At 38.2% G+C, this 19,047-nt stretch overlaps 1 protein-coding gene across 4 annotated transcripts in view; it reads right to left on the reverse strand.

Annotated features, from left to right (window-relative positions):
• Positions 1-7,102: 7,102 nt before the first annotated feature.
• The window catches only part of LOC126237311 (disks large 1 tumor suppressor protein), a 963,837-nt gene continuing 951,892 nt past the window's right edge, over positions 7,103-19,047 (reverse strand). For 3 of the 4 annotated variants that reach the window (XM_049947277.1, XM_049947275.1, XM_049947276.1), the window contains 4 exons: positions 15,737-15,909; positions 15,213-15,322; positions 13,395-13,486; positions 7,103-10,174 (listed from right to left, as the gene is read on the reverse strand). In XM_049947277.1, the coding sequence (XP_049803234.1) occupies positions 10,068-10,174; positions 13,395-13,486; positions 15,213-15,322; positions 15,737-15,909 (482 nt within the window). In that variant the 3' untranslated portion in view covers positions 7,103-10,067. Of the gene's footprint in view, positions 10,175-13,394; positions 13,487-15,208; positions 15,323-15,736; positions 15,910-19,047 lie in introns of all 4 variants that reach the window. The other variant, XR_007545059.1, reaches the window with a different exon arrangement.

The raw sequence follows: 19,047 nt of genomic DNA on the forward strand, positions 1-19,047 counted from the left end.
TGAGTGCAAATACTATTGTTTATATTGATTTGTAACATAGTTTTTACAACTCGAAGCATATTGAGTACCATAAAAATCAACAATAACTAGAAAATAACATTACATTTGTCAATCTATAGTTTTCTAAGGACACAGGGAAGTATGAAAAAGTATGTTACAGGATTAAATGATTAATGGAAAATCTCATATAAAGATGTGAAACAAATACTAACAAAGAGATAGAGGGGCTGGCCAGTACTTACCTCAGCTCAGTAAAGCTGATAGATACACAAAACAGAACAGAAAATTTACATTCCTAGCTTTCGGAACTTTATTCCTTCGTCAGGGAGGAGAGAGGGGAAAGAATGGGAAGAAGGGAAGGTGGATTCAGTTACTCACAACCCAGGTTATGAAGCAACAGGGAAAGGTAAACAGGGAGGGTAGCAAGGATGGAGGCATGGTTGTCAGAGGGAAGCCAAAGATATTCTACTGTAAGTACTGTGCCAGCTTCAAACCAAAGAGGATGCATACAGAAGTAAAGAGGTATATAGTATAAAGATAAACACAACTATGTAGGATGAAAAGATGCGTGAATGGCTAAAGAGGAAAGGGAAAGAGGAGAAGACTGAAGAGTAAATGGGAGTGAGGTTGGTTAACGTAGGTTCAGTCCAGAGGGATGGTGGGATGAAAGGATGTGTTGGAATGCAAGTTCCCATCTCCGCAGTGCCGAGGGACTGGTGTTGGGTGGAAGAAGCCAAATGGCACGTACAGTATAGCAGGTTCCTAGGTCCCTAGAATTATGCTGGAGGGCATGCTCTGCTACTGGGTATTGGACATCTCCTAGGCGGACAGTTCGTCTGTGTCCGTTCATGAGCTCAGCCAGTTTAGTTGTTGTCATACCGATGTAAAAGGCTGTGCAGTGCAGGCATGTCAGCTGATAAATGACATGTGTTATTTCACATGTGGCCCTGCCTTGAATTTTGTATGTTTTACCCGTAGCGGGGATGGGGTAGGTGGTTGTGGGGGGATGCATGGGGCAGGTTTTGCAGCGGGGTCGGTTACAGGGGTAGGAACTGCTGGGTAGAGAAGGTAGTCTGGGAATATTGTAGGATTTGACAAGGATATTACGGAGGTTAGGGGGGCAACAAAAGGCAACTCTGGGTGGTGTGGGGAGAATTTTGTCAAGGGATGATCTCATTTCAGGGCTTGACTTGAGAAAGTCATATCCCTGGCAGAGTAATTTGTTGATGTATTCGAGGCCAGGGTAATATTGGGTGACAAGGGGGATGCTCCTGTGTGGTCTGGGGGTAGGAACATTGTTGTTGGACGGGGAGGAATGTATTACTCGGTAGATCTGTTTGTGGACAAGGTCTGCAGTATAGTTGCGGGAGACAACTAAACTGGCTGAGCACATGAACGGACGCAGACGAACTGTCCGCCTAGGAGGCATCCAATACCCAGTAGCAGAGCATGCCCTCCAGCATAATTCTAGGGACCTAGGAACCTTCTACACCGTACGTGCCATTTGGCTTCTCCTACCCAACACCAGTCCCTCGGAACTGCGGAGATGGGAACTTGCACTCCAACACATCCTTTCATCCTGCCATCCCCCTGGACTGAACCTATGTTAACCAGTCTCACTCCCATTTACTCTTCAGTCTTCTCCTCTTTCCCTTTCCTCTTTAGCCACTCACGCATCTTTTCATCCTACATAGTTGTGATTATCTTTATACTATATACCTCTTTACTTCTGTATGCATCCTCTTTGGTTTGAAGCTGGCACAGTACTTACAGTAGAATATCTTTGGCTTCCCTCTGACAACCATGCCTCCATCCTTGCTACCCTCCCTGTTTACCTTTCCCTGTTGCTTCATAACCTGGGTTGTGAGTAACTGAATCCACTTTCCCTTCTTCCCTTTCTTTCCCCTCTCTCCTCCCTGATGAAGGAACAAAGTTCCGAAAGCTAGGAACGTAAATATTCTGTTCTGTTTTGTGTATCTATCAGCTGTACTGAGCTGAGGTAAGTACTGGCCAGCCCTTCTGTCTCTAGGTTACAGGATTGTTTATTTATGGTTCTCTTATAATGTGCAGACATTTACTGAAGAATGTTCTCTTTCTTTAATAACAAAAAATTACTAGTAAACACCAGAAGACCTGACTTTTTGCAGAATGACATCTAGTATGTACCCAACAATATGAAGTTTTGTTCGCTGCTCTTCCAGCCAAGTCGGTGAATGTGGGACATGATAATCCTGTATGGGATGCAATACCTATGTTATTTAGTGTACCAAGTAAGACACTAGACCTGTATCTGAAGGGAAAAATCACACAGACATAATAAAATGTCAAAAGCAATAAAACTGTTTCCCAACAGAAAGGAAATCAACCTTTCTGCTGTCGTTGCCTCTGAGCCACAAAATACAAGTATCTTCACGTCATTCACTTTTGAAACAAAAGTAACTGCATTTACAACAATATTCATGTATCAGAAAGTCGAGTGATGTGTAGGACTGGGCAAATATTTTGTGTGTCAATGAAATCATCATAATAAGAACAGACATATATGCTTCTGATGCTTGAAGTATGTGTTTATATTCTCTTGCTGTCAGGAGAGTAAGCTTCAATTATATACATATTCGAAGGTATTTGTTGATGAATAAGATGCAGCTTATGTCAGAATAAGTGAAATTCGGCAGTTTTTACATTTAATTCACAATAATTCATGTGCCTTGATACTTTACTAACACATGGAATGGAAAAAAATATAACAATCATTTCATTGATTAAGCAGAAAAATAATTAAAAACTTATATTATCCTTACGACACGTGACTGCTTTCTCACCGCTTGGAGCACTAGTGTTGCTCTAGCTGACAAATGGTAACAACTTTTCCACCAGAATGTGTTGCGACTGTATGTATTACTATTTAATACGATTGTTTACTTTTTGTCAATTTCTTGTACTCATTCAGGCTTGCCACAAGTTGTAGAAATCAGGGAATTCCAAACAAGTCAGGGAAATTTGGGAGAAAAAAAAAACCCACTGGAAAAATCTCGTTTTTGTCTCAGTAGATGAAATGGTTTGTTTAATGATGTATGATGCATCATCACTGGCTTGATGCAGTTGAGAACGTACGCTGCTTCCCTATTCCCTCATCGCCTTCCTACCAGTCCCCTCAGCTTGCAGTCAGTGCTGCCACCACTTCTTGCCACTAGCCTAGCAGCTGCCATCAAGAGGCAGGGAGGTGTGAGGATTGGTTTGTTTGGCTCTGATTTTCAGAGACTGTAGATGCAACAGCTCGAAAAGGCGGCTACATGCACATGAGCTGTGTCTGAGTGATTGTGTGAATGGGTGTGTGCTCTCATTTTCTGACAAAAGCTATGACCAAAAATTTAGTTGTGAGAGTGTGATTGTCTTTTCTAGGTGCCTATCTGCAGCTCAGCGATCATCTTTACAGTGAGTTGCTAGCTGTCATTATTACTGATTCTCAGAGTATTTGCACAAGTTATCTGTTGCATGGATTGATTAATGTGGCCTCAGTTCATCAACATGCTCTCTGTGACTCCTGAATAGCTGCCCACGTGAGTGGAATTCCACGACGGGCCAAAACAGCAGGCCATTTCTGTGGGTTTCTCTAATGGATCAGGCCTGCCAATCTGAAGCCCCTTATTTCCCACTAATGTGCAGGACCTGCCCATCGGATCTAGTCTTACTGATCTGTCTGCAGGCCAGATCTGTCTGTGTATGGCATAATGCAGCGGATTCTCATGTTCTATCCATGGACCCAGAACTGCAGTGCTCATCGGTAGGCCAGAGGCGATGGATTTCAGGAACTGAGAATGTCTCATTGCAAATACACTGTACAGTGCAAGGTTTTATAGACATTTTATTTAATGTAGTATATTTTGGCACTCTGAAAGTAGTTTGATGTATTAGAAAGTATGGATGACAAGAAGAAGAAGAAGAAGAAGAAGAAGAAGGAGGAGGAGGAGGAGGAGGAGGAGGAGAAAATTGTAGTAGTGACTGGTGGTTTCTACGCTATGTACTCATATTTCTCGAAAGAAAATGGTTCAAATGGCTCTGAGCACTATGGGACTTAACATCTACGGTCATCAGTCCCCTAGAACTTAGGACTACTGAAACCTAACTAACCTAAGGACATCACACACATCCATGCCCGAGGCAGGATTCGAACCTGCGACCGTAGCAGTCGCGTGGTTCCAGACTGTAGCGCCTAGAACCGCTCGGCCACACTGGCCGGCACTCGGAAGAAAAATCACAAAATACCCATAAAATAATTGACATAACACAGTTGGTAATAAACGACAATAACAAGTATAGTAGAACCAATATTTATTGGCAGTCACCTATAATGTTGGTTTACACAACTCTTCCCTGTCTTGTACACTTCTTTCAAGAGGCCTAATTTTTTCTGAAGTTATTTCTGAAAACAGTGAAGGTGACTCCAAGGAAGTGCATATTTTTGTCACCAAATGTGTTTTGTTTTATTGAAATAAAATAACAACAGTGGTCTTAATGAAACACGCAGACCATTTGACTTGCTTTCTCCATCTAACAACAGTTTATTACAAAAGATGTTGAGGTTAGTACTTAAGATTTTTGTTCACATGGGAGAGAAATACAAATGTCCTTACATGTTTTTGAGATCTCAAAATCTGTCAGGGAAAAATGCTAAAACCTGTCTGGAAATCAGGGAAATATCATGAAAGTTTACTTGGGGAAACTTGTAGCAACCATGTCCTTGCTTCCTATGATAAAAAAGGTTAATTTTGCAAAAAATTTAATAAAACTACTTTTTCATATTGTTGAGATTTCAAAGAGCTATAATTTTTTATCTGTTTTAAAGTTATTTATACTTGAACAAACATTCACCCACTCAGAAATCTGAAGCAGTAGGAATAGCTATGATTTCAGTTTGTGTTTGAAGTCAATTTTGTTGTATATTAAATTCATTAGGTTACTGGGAAAGTTGATAAAAGTTTTTAATAGCCATATACCTCACTGCCTTTTGTACCATACTAAAGTTGAATGATGGTTCAGTCAGATCTTTGTCTAGTATTATATTTATGAATGTTACTGTTGTTTTTGAACTGTGACTGACTGTTCATGACATACTTTGTAATGGAGTAAATGTACTGTTAGACTGTTGTCAGTTTGTGCAGCTGTTTAAAGAGCAGTCTACAAGAGGTTCTAAGTAAACACTATTTTCTATGATGAGTTACCCTAGAATATAATGGCATAAGACAATCAGTGAATTAGAATAGGAAAACCTTATCCAGATGATGTGATGATTTGAAAAGAAAATGAGCAGAAATTGGAAGAACTAAATACCTGGCAGAGAGTAATTGAAGAAACAGGCTAGTTTAACAAAAAGTAAAACAATGAAAATCATCAGGAAAGTTGCAATGAAAAGATTGTTGAAGAAATAGGTGGTTTCAAGTAATTTATTTGTGTGTATCAACATACTTAAAAATTAGAAAATACTGCCAATAATTACAAGGCATATTGCCACAGCCTATGTGGAGATCTGCATAGTCTGTTGGCTGCAGCCACTGGCTGAGACCATACAGGTTAATGGTACTGCAAACACTTGTGGTATCTGGGACTTACTTATGAATCTGACATTGATATGTTCTTGAATTGTTTATTCGTGAATAAATAGGACAGTTCAGTTGCATCCATGCTTTCATTGTGTCAATAAACATTCTTTCAACATGAAGTGTTAGTTCTTATTGAATGCCCTGCTCTTGTGCCTGGTTTTAGTTTCTTGTTGTTGCGTGAGACTATTTTAAATGGTCAGTACGTACAACACCTTTTACTTGCTGTTATATGCTGGTCATTTAAATACTTACTCTTAGATTTATTTCTCCTCTGATTGGGATGAACAGAAATTAATTCTGAATTTACTGCTGAGGTGATAAAAGTAAAGTTGATGTTAAGCAAATAACTTCTCTTTAAGATTACCTTTACTGTACATTAGACATTTCATATCATTGCATAACTTATCATGATTCCACCCCACCCCTTTCTGTTGTATGTCAGGAAAATGCATAGAGTATTTTTTACTTTCTTATTCTCTATTTATGGAGAGTGTCATTGTTCTTTACACTACCCTTCTTGACAATGCTGTTCATAAGGGAGTAAAAGTAGTATCAAGTTGTTACTGGCATGTTCAAGTGTCTAATTACCTGCTTATCTAAAGACAAATGACAGGTCTTGCACATTACACTTATTATCTCTTACTCAACGGAATATCATACCTGGGTTCCCAGAAAAACTTACCCTACAATGAACATAGCCAACTCATAACAATATGTTAGAAAAGAATTCACTAACTCAACTTATTATTATCTTAATCACTCTAAGCCAACAACTTTTTTGAAACTTTTTATGACATGATTCATCTTGGAATAATTTTTGAGAAATGTATGAAAATGACTCAAAATGGATGTTGTAGGGAGCACATTGTGCTCATGTGGGAGGGATCTAGATGCTTGTAAAACAATAAACTGGTAGCCAAGATCGCAGGAATTCTTTTTATTCCATGATTACAGAGCCGGAGTTGTGGTAGTACCTAGCTTGTGCTTGTATGTGATGGAGACACTTAACATTTATAATGTCATATCTCTTGGACACCTATGTGCTACTTATGACAATTCTGTAAGACCTGCGTGTTATAGGCAACTATTAATACCACCATTGTTTGCCTTGATGTTGCAACCTGTACGTGTCCCAAGGTATGTAACTAAATTTATATGTATAGATGTTATATAAGTGGAATCCAAACTCACTTTTATAGTGTTTTCTGTCATCCCTAGATCATGGCGGTTTTAGTTTTGCCGAAACCGGTAATCATGGAATAAAAATAATTCCTGCAGTCTTGGCTACCAGTTTATTGTTTTACAAAATGGATGTTGTTTTTGTCTGTGCTTATTGTGGTAAATTATCTTCCATATAAATATTTTGCTTTTGGAACATAAATCTCTTTTCATATGTCATATGTTGGATGTGTTCTTGCTTTGGTAATAACATGGTTAACACCTTTTTTCAATGGTTTACACAGTAAAGGAGACCAATAAGAAATAACTGTAAGTAACCAAAGTTATGGGGACTCAACTTTATTTACACTGCAATGAAATGGGCAGTACTTTTTGTATACAATAATAATTCAACAACACTTTTACACAACTGCAGTCAATGGATAGAAGTTTTATTATAAACAGTGTTAATATGTAAAAGCCATGCACATTGTCATCTGATCTGTTTACTTGTACCAGCCAACACACTTAATAGTAAGCTACAGTTGCTTAGAGAGTAGAACTTACTGAGTATGTCAGCCATTGAATTAAAACATGAATTGTACAAATGAGTAACACATCAACAAGTTAATTACGAAAACTGTGGCCTCAGATTTACAAGCATTATCTGCCATGTTAAAACACTATAATGAATTGCAGACAGTTAGTTTCAAAAATTTAAGAGAGATAAAACATCATTTAAAAGAACATTCAGGCACAGCAATTTAAATATAGAGGCCACTCTAACTAATAAAAGAAAAAAGCTAGAAAAGAAGTGAGTTTACAGAAAAGAGAAATAGAGTAAAGACTGACATCATTGCAAAATGTCAAAAGAGAGAACATTAGGACATAATAAAATCAGAAAATTGTAGAAGTAACAACACACAAAAGTGTACAGAAAATGCATTATTTATGCATTGTCATCATATCATATCTAAGAATTTCCCATCAGTACATCATATGTGCCTTGCAGGCTGTGCTTCCATACTGCTTCAGCATTAACAACTTGTTAGCAGGTTTACACGATTAAAAACAAAACAAGGAGTTTAATATTAGCCACCATTACGCCCCTAAGGACTTTTCACTTAATACAGCTTCCCAATAAACAGAGTGTTATGTACATTCATGTTGTGTTCAAACTACAAGCTCTGAATATGTCTTCGGCACCAGTTCTCAATAAATAAAGACCTAGTAACAAACTGCATATTTTTTTAAACATGACCATCTTCAAATTCAGGTAATAAGAATGTTAAATTGCTATATAAAAATTGAAACATGGCAATCAGATTATATCATTATTCATATGTAGTAAATTCTTCTTAAACTACATCTCTAATTCTTCATGGAGGAAACCAGGACGCTTTCCTTCTTATCTTTGGATTATGGGCATTTGCAGCCCATTTGATAAATAGAAAACTTGAGTACAGCTCAATGAAATTAATGTACTCAGCAAGAATAGGTATCACAGTTCAGCCAACAAAAACATGAGGGGGAATATAGAAACCTAAACTGCCCCTGTCTCTGTATTCAGAGAGAAAAAAGGAGGAGGAAAATAAAATATGTAAGCACTGAGCAAACACAGACACAAAAACTCTAAGGAGGACTGAGTCATGTGTAAGAGAGCAGAAAGAGAATATCTTGAGTGTAAATGGTAAATGAATGAACAGTCAGGTGGCATTCTTATGCCTCATCAATTTCCAATTCCTGCTCTTTCTTTGCAGTTATAAAACCTACGTCTTTATGACCACTTTCTCATGTCATGTCTTCCACAATGATTGACAGATGAGATGTTTGCACACTACCCATGCACATCTTAAAAGTCATTCATGTTACCTGCCGCAACAGATGCAAGCAGTGTCACTAACAATAAAACCCATAGCATAAATAGGCACAGGTACAATAAATACGTTATTTCAGCAGGAGCTCTCCAATGCATCTAAACAGATCAAGGTGCCAATTTTAGTGACTGAATCCTCAAGGCCTGCAATTGCACAGACATCTTTGTCCATCATATTATTTCTGCAAGCTGTCTACCCTTTCCTCATGGTTCTATCTCCTGTTTGTATCCTAATTTTACCTTGACTTTTTACTCTCTCTTTCCATTCTGTAGCATTTCTCCTGTACCAAAATGCCTCTTCTCATCATATACTACTTCATTCCTTAACTGCTTTATCCATGACCTGCTATTTAATGGAAAGACTGGATAAAGCCACCTCCTTTCATTCATTTCCCTACACCTTTTATTTTCTCCCACTTTGTAACTCCTCTCATTCCAAATGCTAGTGTTACAGCATCCACTTTTTCACGTTTTTGGCTCAACTGTGAACCCTCATTCTGGTGAGTACTACCTTTTTACCTATATTCTCTCCATTTAATGCAACACACTTTACACAGAGGGAAATAATATGCAGTAACTGAGATTTCTGTATTGTTTAGTAAAAATCAGATCTCTAGAGTGCCAGCAAAGACACTTTCCAAATTGTCAGTCATTTACAAAAACTGAGTCTTTTTAACCCCACGACTGTACACAGTCCGATGAAGATTTCACACTATACACAGTTCAAGTTCTGCCTGAAAAATAATTTAACTTGCTTCACAACACACAGGGTGAAACTTTAGAAACTTGGGCATCTTCATATTCTTAAAAACAACTATTTCAATTCGGCCATATTATCCCAAATCACTGCCTCGTGCTCAGCTCCCAGACCACTCCCACAGATCACCACCACTGCGCAGCATCTAGCAGAACCGGAAACACAATCTGTTATCAGATGAGCCATCCACAGTCTAATAACACGAGTTCCACTAATATCAGAGCTTCTGTCCAGAGCAAGCCAGCATACAGTCGAACACTGCCTTCGACACCACCTACCTCGAATAAAATTTTATTGCCAATACAATGCGAGTTACAAATCAAAGCCTCAAAACTCCGAATAACGAGGACTCGGTGTACATTTCAGATCAGATTATTACTCTATTTTGTGGTTAGTCAGATTCCATGTGTTAAAATTGAAAAGGATCTTTGACACACAAATTGCACAATCACATAACAAGTTAAGTGATACAAGAACAAACAACAAGCTCTACACAAAACTGATAATAACACGCAAATCTCCTTGCGACACATCGGATCGTGGGACATCACTATGGAACACTCCGTCGCATTATGTTTGTGTGTTTGGGCATGTGGACAGGCCACGGTCTCTTCAGACACTACGCCACGCGGGCCAGCCGCATCTAGCGGCGGGCGGGCATGGTCCACGCAGACCGTCACAGTTGGTCCTTCGACGGAACCCAGATGCTCGGTCCGGACTGCTCCTCAATCACTTCCTTCACCTTCATGTATATGTCCTCAGGAGTGTCACCCTGGACTACAGCTGAAAATGAAGGAACAGCATCTTTATATTGTAGAGAGAGACTGTGCACAATACGTGGCATAAATTACATCATACCAATTTTGTCAATTTTCTTTCCTAATGCTTTCACGTACTGCACAAGGGAAAAATGTCTATCTACATGCTTATGCAGAAGTCCTAAGTCTTATCTTTTTCTGATGATCTGTACCTGAGATATTTGTTGATGGCATCACCGTGTTTGCAAAGTCTCCTTCAAACACACATTCTCCAAATTTACCCTCCAATGGTGCTTTTGCGAGGACTAAATTGTCTTTCTTCTAAGGACTCTCATTCGACTTCCTTGAGCATTTTTATTACATTTTCTTATGGGCTACACCAACATGTTACAATCCTAGTAGAGCATCTCTGAATTCATTCAGAGTATCTTGTCTTACCAACAAAGGACCAGTTTGAGAACATTTTTCCACACAAGCTACATACATTTGACACTCCTCCCCCTTTCTTTCCTTCCTTGGGCTCTTGTAAGATCTCTAAAAATAAATACAAATCTAGTGAACATGGAAATGGGTTGTTTTCGCTCCTGATTGTGATACATTTTGGGTACAAATTTTACACTTGCACTCCTCTCATCTCAGCAGCCCAAGTGGCCAACCATTGTAACAATCTAACTCTTCCATATGCTCTCTCCCATACTGATTCTATGTGATCGTACCATTTCACACAGCTAGTATCACCCTTAAATACTTATACTCCGTGAGATGCTTGTTGTTCACCACTAATAATATTATTAAATATTACACGGTTCTTTCTCTTTGTACCTTATGTTTATTCACATTTAAAGAGAGCTGGCATTCATTAAACCGAGTGAAAATTTTGTCCAATTCTTTCTGCAATTCTGTAAGATCATGCACCTTTCCTGCACACAACAGCATTGTCAGCATCTTAGACAGCTGCTGATCATATCTGATTGGTTAATTATAAAGACTGAAATCATTGGAGGCTGTATTATGCTTCCTTGGGGGCACACCTGATGTTACTTTCATTTCTGCAGAACATTCACCTTCCAGTGTAATGTATTGGGTTCTACAAGCGTGGTTTGGTAAGTCTGAAAAATTTCCATGAAAGAATGGAACATTTTTGTTATTCCTTCATAGTTCGTAAGCTTGATTACTCCATGAATCATATAAAGAATTCCAACTCTGTGCCACGTACAGTTCATTGTTGACAGCTGTCTGAGTTGGTCAGTGTGTTGACTGTGACTGAAAAATGAAGAACACTGAGTTTTATGTTGTTATTAAACATTTTCATTTGAAGGGTCTGACTACTGCAAAAAATCAAAACAGAAATGGATGAAGTTCATGCAGAATCATCACCATCATTGAAGACCATTTACTTACTAGTTCTGCAAGGTTCGCAGAAGAGCTTCTGGGAAGCTTGGAAGGTAGGAGGCGAGGTACTGGCAGATTTGAAGCTGTGAGGATGGGTCACGAGTCATGCTTGGGTAGTTCAGTCGGTAGAGCACTTGCCCGCGGAAGGCAAAGGTTCCAAGTTTGAGTCTCGGTCCGACATGCAGTTTTCATCTGCCAGGAAGTTTCATATCGGCGCACACACTGCTGCAGAGTGAAAATCCCATTTTGCATTTACTTTTAGTTTAGTGAGTTTAAACATAGATGGACAAGCACCAAAGACGAAGCATGCTCCGAACGTCCAAGTGAAGTCACCACTAAGAATACCAAAGACACCACTAAGGATACCAAAGGCAAAATCCATGATACGGTAATGCAAGACCACCATACAAAAATCTGTGAGATTTCCAAGACTGTAAGCATCTCAACTGAGAGAGTGCACAATATATTGCACAGAGATTTGGCTATGAAGAAGCTGTGTACAAGGTGGGTACTGCAGTTCTCACAAGATGACAAAAAGTGCATCATCTCTGGTAATATTTAACCGCAATCTGCAAAACTTTTTGCACAGATTTGTGACTGTTTATGAAACATCAACAATAATAACAGCAAAGAGCATGATTGGGCTTGGAACTGGTTCCTCATTTGCCCTATGCAACAGACTTAGCCCCAAGTGACTTCTTCCTGTTCCCCACTTGAAACTTTGGATTGCTGGGAAGAAATTTTCGTCAAATGAGGATGTTATAGTTGCGGTCAGCAAGTATTTTGCAAATTGTGATGGAACCTATTTTTCCAGTGGGATGAATAAGCTGGAAGATCACTGGACCAAATGTATCTCCCTCAATGGAGACTATGTTGAGAATAAGGTGAGTTGTTTATGAAACAACCTTTTTTTTGTGTTTAATACCGGACTTATCGAACCTCCTTTGTATTAGTCAAATATTTCTCAAGCTGATCGCATACTTGGAAAAACATGATTATACACCTTACAGAATTCTAGATAGATGGAACCTATCTGTTCACTGTCACATGTTGTGTGCAAGATGTCATGTATGAATGAAGCAAGTTGTTTCACATGAGTTTCTTCTTTTTCCTTTTTTTCCCCTGAATAAGTGCTGATCTCTTTGACAGCTCCAGGAATTTCAAAATGGTTGAGATTAGAATACACTCTAGGATCAAGTTACAGACAGACATCAGCGATACTGGTTGCTAATTATGTGCATCCAATCTATTACCCTTTTCACAAACATGGGAGACTCTTTTCCAATCACATAGGACTATTCACTGTGCAAGAGATTCTTGGTAAATACGGGCTAGGAAAGAGGGCAATTCCATAGCATATTCAGTGTAAAATCTAACTGAAATTCCATCAGTGTCTGGTGCCTTGTTCACTTTGTAGTGTCTTAACTGTTTTTCAATCTTGGGGCGGGGACTTATATCAACATCACTCATTCGTGTGTAGGGTAGTCAAGCACTGGTACAGTAGTATCCTATTGTGTGAATACATTTTTAAATGTGTAATTTAAAATTTCTGCTTTCTGTCTCTGCCTTCAGTTTTGAACCAGAAGGATCCGCAACAGATTGCACAGATGGTTTGGATTATTCATTGACTTTACACATGACCACGTATTCCTAGGATTTTCTGATAAAACTTTCACCAGTGGGTATCTGGCAGAAAATTATTATTATAGGCTTTAGGTATGAACCTTCTTATGAACACACAAGGTGCTATTACCTTTTCTCTAACAACAATAATTTCAGTCAAACACTGTATATAGCACTCTCATCAAATATTGATTCAGTACTGAAAAATAGGGGAAATGTGGATAAATTACCTGTAAAATACTCTCCAAACTCTTGTTCCATTTTCATTGCACGCTCATATGTTTTCTTGGCTTGTTCTTCTGTCATCCTCTTATTCATCTCCCTAGAGGAGCAAAAATCAAAGTTTAAGTATTTATAATTATCATGAATTAAATATCAACAAACAGGGCACAAACTGCTTCCAGCTACTGTATTTAATCCAAATTCAGTGGTTGAAACTACCAGAAACAACTGAAAAAAGGATACCAGTGGATTTAGTTTTATTTGTAGCCCATTAGCTAAACTATTTACAATTTACTCAAGAGGGCATCATACCGGAATACCAACTATCTGTCCTAAGGGTCATCAGGTGCATTAGTTGTGCTGCTGCATGGCAATAACAGAGAGCAATGTGCTGAGCGACATACAAGACTGGCCAAGTCGGGCAAGGAAGAAGTAGAAAACAAATGCTAACCAATTTTTTGGTGTTAATTTTTGTTATAAACCACATTACACTTCAAAAATAAGCCTTGTAGATGTAGTGAACCAAGACAGTACAGCATAACTTTCAAAAGGTTTTCATTTATAATGGCCTGGTGTTTCAATTTCCTTAAGTCCACTTGCACCATCTCATCAGCCTGTTTGTTATCATTATGTAGAAGTGTCGCTTTGTTGCTACCTTGAATATAAATGGTTGTTAGACTTTTGCTGGCCTGATAAACACGTATTGTTAAAACAAGCATCACACTAGACTAAATTTGGACCACTGTCTATCTGTTGTCATGTATAATTTAACTTCAAATAACATTTTGGTTAAAATGAGTAACAAGCCAATGTTTTTTGTTGACAATGGGCATTACACGAAACACAGGACAAGCATTATTTGTTTCGGTGATTCCATCAACACACTGCAAAAATGAAATTACACGTATCTGCCCAAAAAACAGAAAATGTGTGGAACGACCCTTGGGAAAGGTATCTGGCACATAATAAATACATTAAATGAGATGAAATAAATTCAATAGATCTGAAATCCTTGATAAAGTAAGTACAGTAATAGACTGATGTATTTGTGAATCTTGTCTCAGTTATATAATTTCATAGAACAAATTTCATTTTGCATGACTCTACACCACTATAGTTTCTTGTAGCAGAGATTTCTGGTTTTGCACACTGATGCCATACAGAAACAAGTTATAAATGAAGAATTCTCAATGTACTTAAATGCAAATAATCCTTACAAGTACTATGCATAAATAAAAGAAATATAAAGACAACAAGTGTCAGTGTGAAGGAAATCCTGGGCTTTGGTAATCCATAATGTGGTTGGATGGAAAAACACAATAATATCCACATTTCAAAGATTAAACAAAAAAGTAGTATTTGAAATTAACCTAAATAGCAATTAAAAGATGATGGACAAAACACACAGCTTAGCTTGCTTTTAAGACAAAGTGTTGCATAGCAGCCAGCAACAAAATGGATAGATGACTTTTAGCCTTTTGAACAGATTGTCTTCTACATTACAGTTTAAAATACTGAAATGTATCAAACTTTTATAGACCTTTGCAAAAATTAACATACTGTCTTTTTTGGAGAAAATCCATTATCAATGGTTGCACAACAAATTTTGTCTTCTGTCTAGACCGCATACATTTAAGAATTGTAACCAGCTTCATTTTCATGAAACTGATCTTTGAATATGAGTATGTCAGTTAAAAAAGTAACTGGTCACTTTCTATATGCAAATTTACATGCTATGTCATAGAACAATATTTTGTATATATGGCTAGTTACAGTTCACTTACTTGGCCTGATGTAACTAAACTGATATTTGAGAAAATACTTACATGATGGATTCCACGGACTTTGGTTTAATGAAAATGGCAATGGGGAAGAGCTGAGCAACTTGTAACCTCTTGATTGCATTTCCACTTACATCCAGGATGCAGTGCTTTCCCTGTTAAAAAATTAGCAGAGGAGTCAAATCACTGATGATTTTTTGCTCTCCAAAGGCAATCAGAATTATATTATTATCTTTTTACATATACTGGTATTCATAATAACTGTCTTAATTGCATGAACTGATACGTTGTATCACTTAAATGTCTAACTGTGGATTGCTAGGGCTTTACAAATATAAAAATATGTATTCATGAATAGTTGCAAACTTACTGAATTCATTAACTAGATAACACTGCAAAATCAAGTGCAGTGGAGCTTAAAGAAATAAAGTCTGAACACATGGCATTTCTGAAGAACACTATAAAAAAATGAAATTGAAAAAACTCACACTGCAACACTGATATTGACAGTCTCCCATATTGTGAATGGCACAGTTAATATGCATATGTGGAATACTATTTGAACAAACCTTTTCAGCAACTTCTTTCACGGAGGCAACTGATGTGCCATAGAGATTATCATTGTATTGTCCAGCTTCTATGAATAAATGGTTTTGGATGTCACGTTCCATTTGTTCTCTAGATGCCACAAAGTGATAGTCCCTTCCATCCACTTCATATTCTCGTTTGGGTCTTGTCGTGTCTGCAAATTAAGACAATACAATGTTGACTGGCAATACTTAAAAGGAGCAATGAAACCTCTGTTGTGAAAAGCAACAGAAAAAATTTTATCAGTATTCTGGTTTTGTTTAGAATGTTTCAGCAAGATCCACCAATGTCTATCAGAGTCAGCCTTCAGTTATTACTTTATACCATTAAATCAGAGAACAATTCAATACTGATGTACCAAAATGTGAACTCACAGTCAGAAGAGCCACAATTCAATATGGATACGTTAATGTTTTGTTGCCCTACTATAGTAAAATTATCAGAATTCAAAAATGCCATCATGTGCATATCTATATGTTGCATAGCCGAATGTCTGCTACCACAATGTAACAGAAAACTAACTTTTTATGAAACTTGTCCACACAAGTAAGTTATACACAGCAGCTCAAAGCCTAGTGCTATTGAAATTGAATTGAAAAACCATGAAGGTAAAATCAGAATGAGTGAAGCTCACATGGGGGCTTACCAGAAATTGTTCTTCCTGCGAACCATTCCTGGCTGAAATGGGAAAAGGGGAAAGTGACACTAGTACCCTCCACCAAACACTGTACGGTGGCTTATGAAATATAGATGTGGATGAGAAAAGAGAGAGGAAGAAGAAAAAAAAAAAGATACCTGAGAAGTTCACCATTTGAAAACATAATGATTCCAAAAATGTGTATGTGTGTAAAAAATGACCGAGTTTCCCACAGTATGTCAGGTGGCTTCATTGGTAATAATTATTACTTGGGCCTGCTGACAAGACACCCCATGCATGACTGCTTGTCACTACTACAGGATTCTCTGGAGAATCTGGGCATGAAAGCTTGGTAAGGAATGCCTTGAATTAAAGATTATCACAATTAAATTTAAGTCACTTAAATGTTACTTGATCAAAAGGTTTTTGTCATATAGTGAGTCAGGTGACAGCACGCCTTGGTAATATTGGATTACATGTAATGTTATGAAGAAGAATTCTCAGTGCATATTTAGTCCCACTGTTAATCCCCGTGAACAACAGTTTAAAATCCAATGCCACAATGGTGTAAAAAATAAAACCACCACATGGAGAGAAAGACAGTCATCACAGCTATACTTATTTCGACATTCAATACAAATTTAATTCATTCTCATTATGAGACACTTCACAAAGTTGCAACCCTCCAGCCAAAGTATACATCACACATGAATTTCACTGTATATCAGGACAAATAAACGTCAGTTTCTGAGAATTTTTGGAAGCTACCATTGTCCTTTACATAATCTATGAGCAACTTTTAACAAATCACTGTTTGTGATTTAGTTACTGTAGCAGATTATTTTCTAACTAACATATTGTGTTACATATAGTTTTCCCTTAAAGAGGAACAGTCCTATATATTATCTGCATTTATCATAAATTAACTCTATTTTCATGTTTGTTAACACTAAAAATAACAGAGTGTTTTAGGAAACTAGTAATTTTTACGAAATGTTTTTGTGCTGCTTTATAGAAATCTTGTTTTGTGTATCTGCTTCAATTCCTATAAGGAATTAGCAACTTTTTAGCTCAACAAATTGTGAGGCAATCAGCAGGTTTAATTTAATGTTATTTGTTCAATGCCTTGTGATACACTGCAACAGTCAAAATGCAGGCCCACTGTGAATGCTGTTCTCAAACATGGCACGAGTTGGATGGCATTCGTATGCAGCTGGAAATTGCTCTGACAACTGTTAAACAATTGGCAGCTCATGCAAATTGGTGTGTTGAAAGAGCTCCCAAGAGTTGCTTACCTGTGATAACTGTACCAGAGATACTCAAAGTACTGCCTTCTCCTGTGGATCCTATATCCTCTGCAGAAAGTACAGGATTTGTCATTACCTGTCCACTTAAGTGTGAGTGACGTGTCAATAGTAGATCTAGGTGTCCTGTACAGGGTAGATGGGGACCAGGGAGGACTCAGGGTGTTGTATTAACCCCCATGTCTTTCACTGAAACTGAGCCGGTGGGACTCACTTCACCTGTTTTGGGGAAACCTGTTTTGTCTGGTGTCAGTAGCAGGCGAACGCAAAAGTGTACGGGTCTATTAATTGTCAGCAGTTTGAATGCACAGCAGATGATGTTACCCCTTAGGGAAATGGCAGCAAGGGACAGGGAAGAATGCCAGGTGCACTCAGTGTGTATGCCTGGGGGCCTCCTTCAGCAAGTTTAAGAGGCTATTCTGGTAGTCATTGAGGGAACAGAGTGCAACCAGCTGCTGATTGTGGTGCATATTGGAACAAATGATGCCTGTTGTTTGGGCTCCGAGGTCATTCTTGGGTCATTCCAGCAACTGGCGGAGAGGGTTGAGAACACCGGCCTTGCGTGTGGAGTTTCAACGAAGCTCACAAATTGCAGCATTATCCTCAGAACTGATTGTCACCCTTTGGTTCTGTGTCAAGCGGAAGGACTGAACCAGAGGCTTTGAAGGTTCTGCGACAAGCAATAGACTGCAACTTCCTGGACTTGGGTCATAGGGTTGACAACTGTAGGGTCCCTCTTAATATTTCAGGTTAGCACCATACATCAGAAGCTGCTACTCAGGTAGCTGATTGTGTGTGGGATGCACAAGGGTATTTTAGACAAGATGACTCTCCGTCCAACGCAAATGATAGCTGTAGGAAACCCAAATGTATCGGTGTAAGAGTGAAAGAAATGCCTCCCACTGGTGTGAGTATTACAATCCTAGAAGTAAATTGTCGAAGCATTCGTAACAAAGTGCCAGAGTTTGAAGTGCTCACAAAAAGCAGTGAGATTTTTGGGGAAAATTTACGTGTATATTGAAAGCAGAGGAAAATGGGAAATGGAGATGAGGTATTGTCAGTATCAGGAATGGGTATAAAATGATAATTGGATCCTTTTATTGCCCATCAGACTAATCTCCTAACATGGTCAAAAACTTTAGAGAAAACCTCAGTTTACTTGTCCATAATTTCCCCAATCATAATGTAATCATGGGTGGAGACTTTAGTCATCCAACAATTAACTGGGAAAATTACAGTTTTTTTTAGCAGTGGGTGTGATAAGACATCCTGTGAAACTTTACTAAATGCCTTCTCTGAAAGCTACCTAGAACAGATAGTTAGGAACCCCACTCATGACATGGCAACAAAT

The sequence above is a fragment of the Schistocerca nitens genome, chromosome 2 (genome assembly GCF_023898315.1).
Source record: "Schistocerca nitens isolate TAMUIC-IGC-003100 chromosome 2, iqSchNite1.1, whole genome shotgun sequence".
NCBI classification, from domain to species: Eukaryota; Metazoa; Arthropoda; class Insecta; order Orthoptera; family Acrididae; genus Schistocerca; species Schistocerca nitens.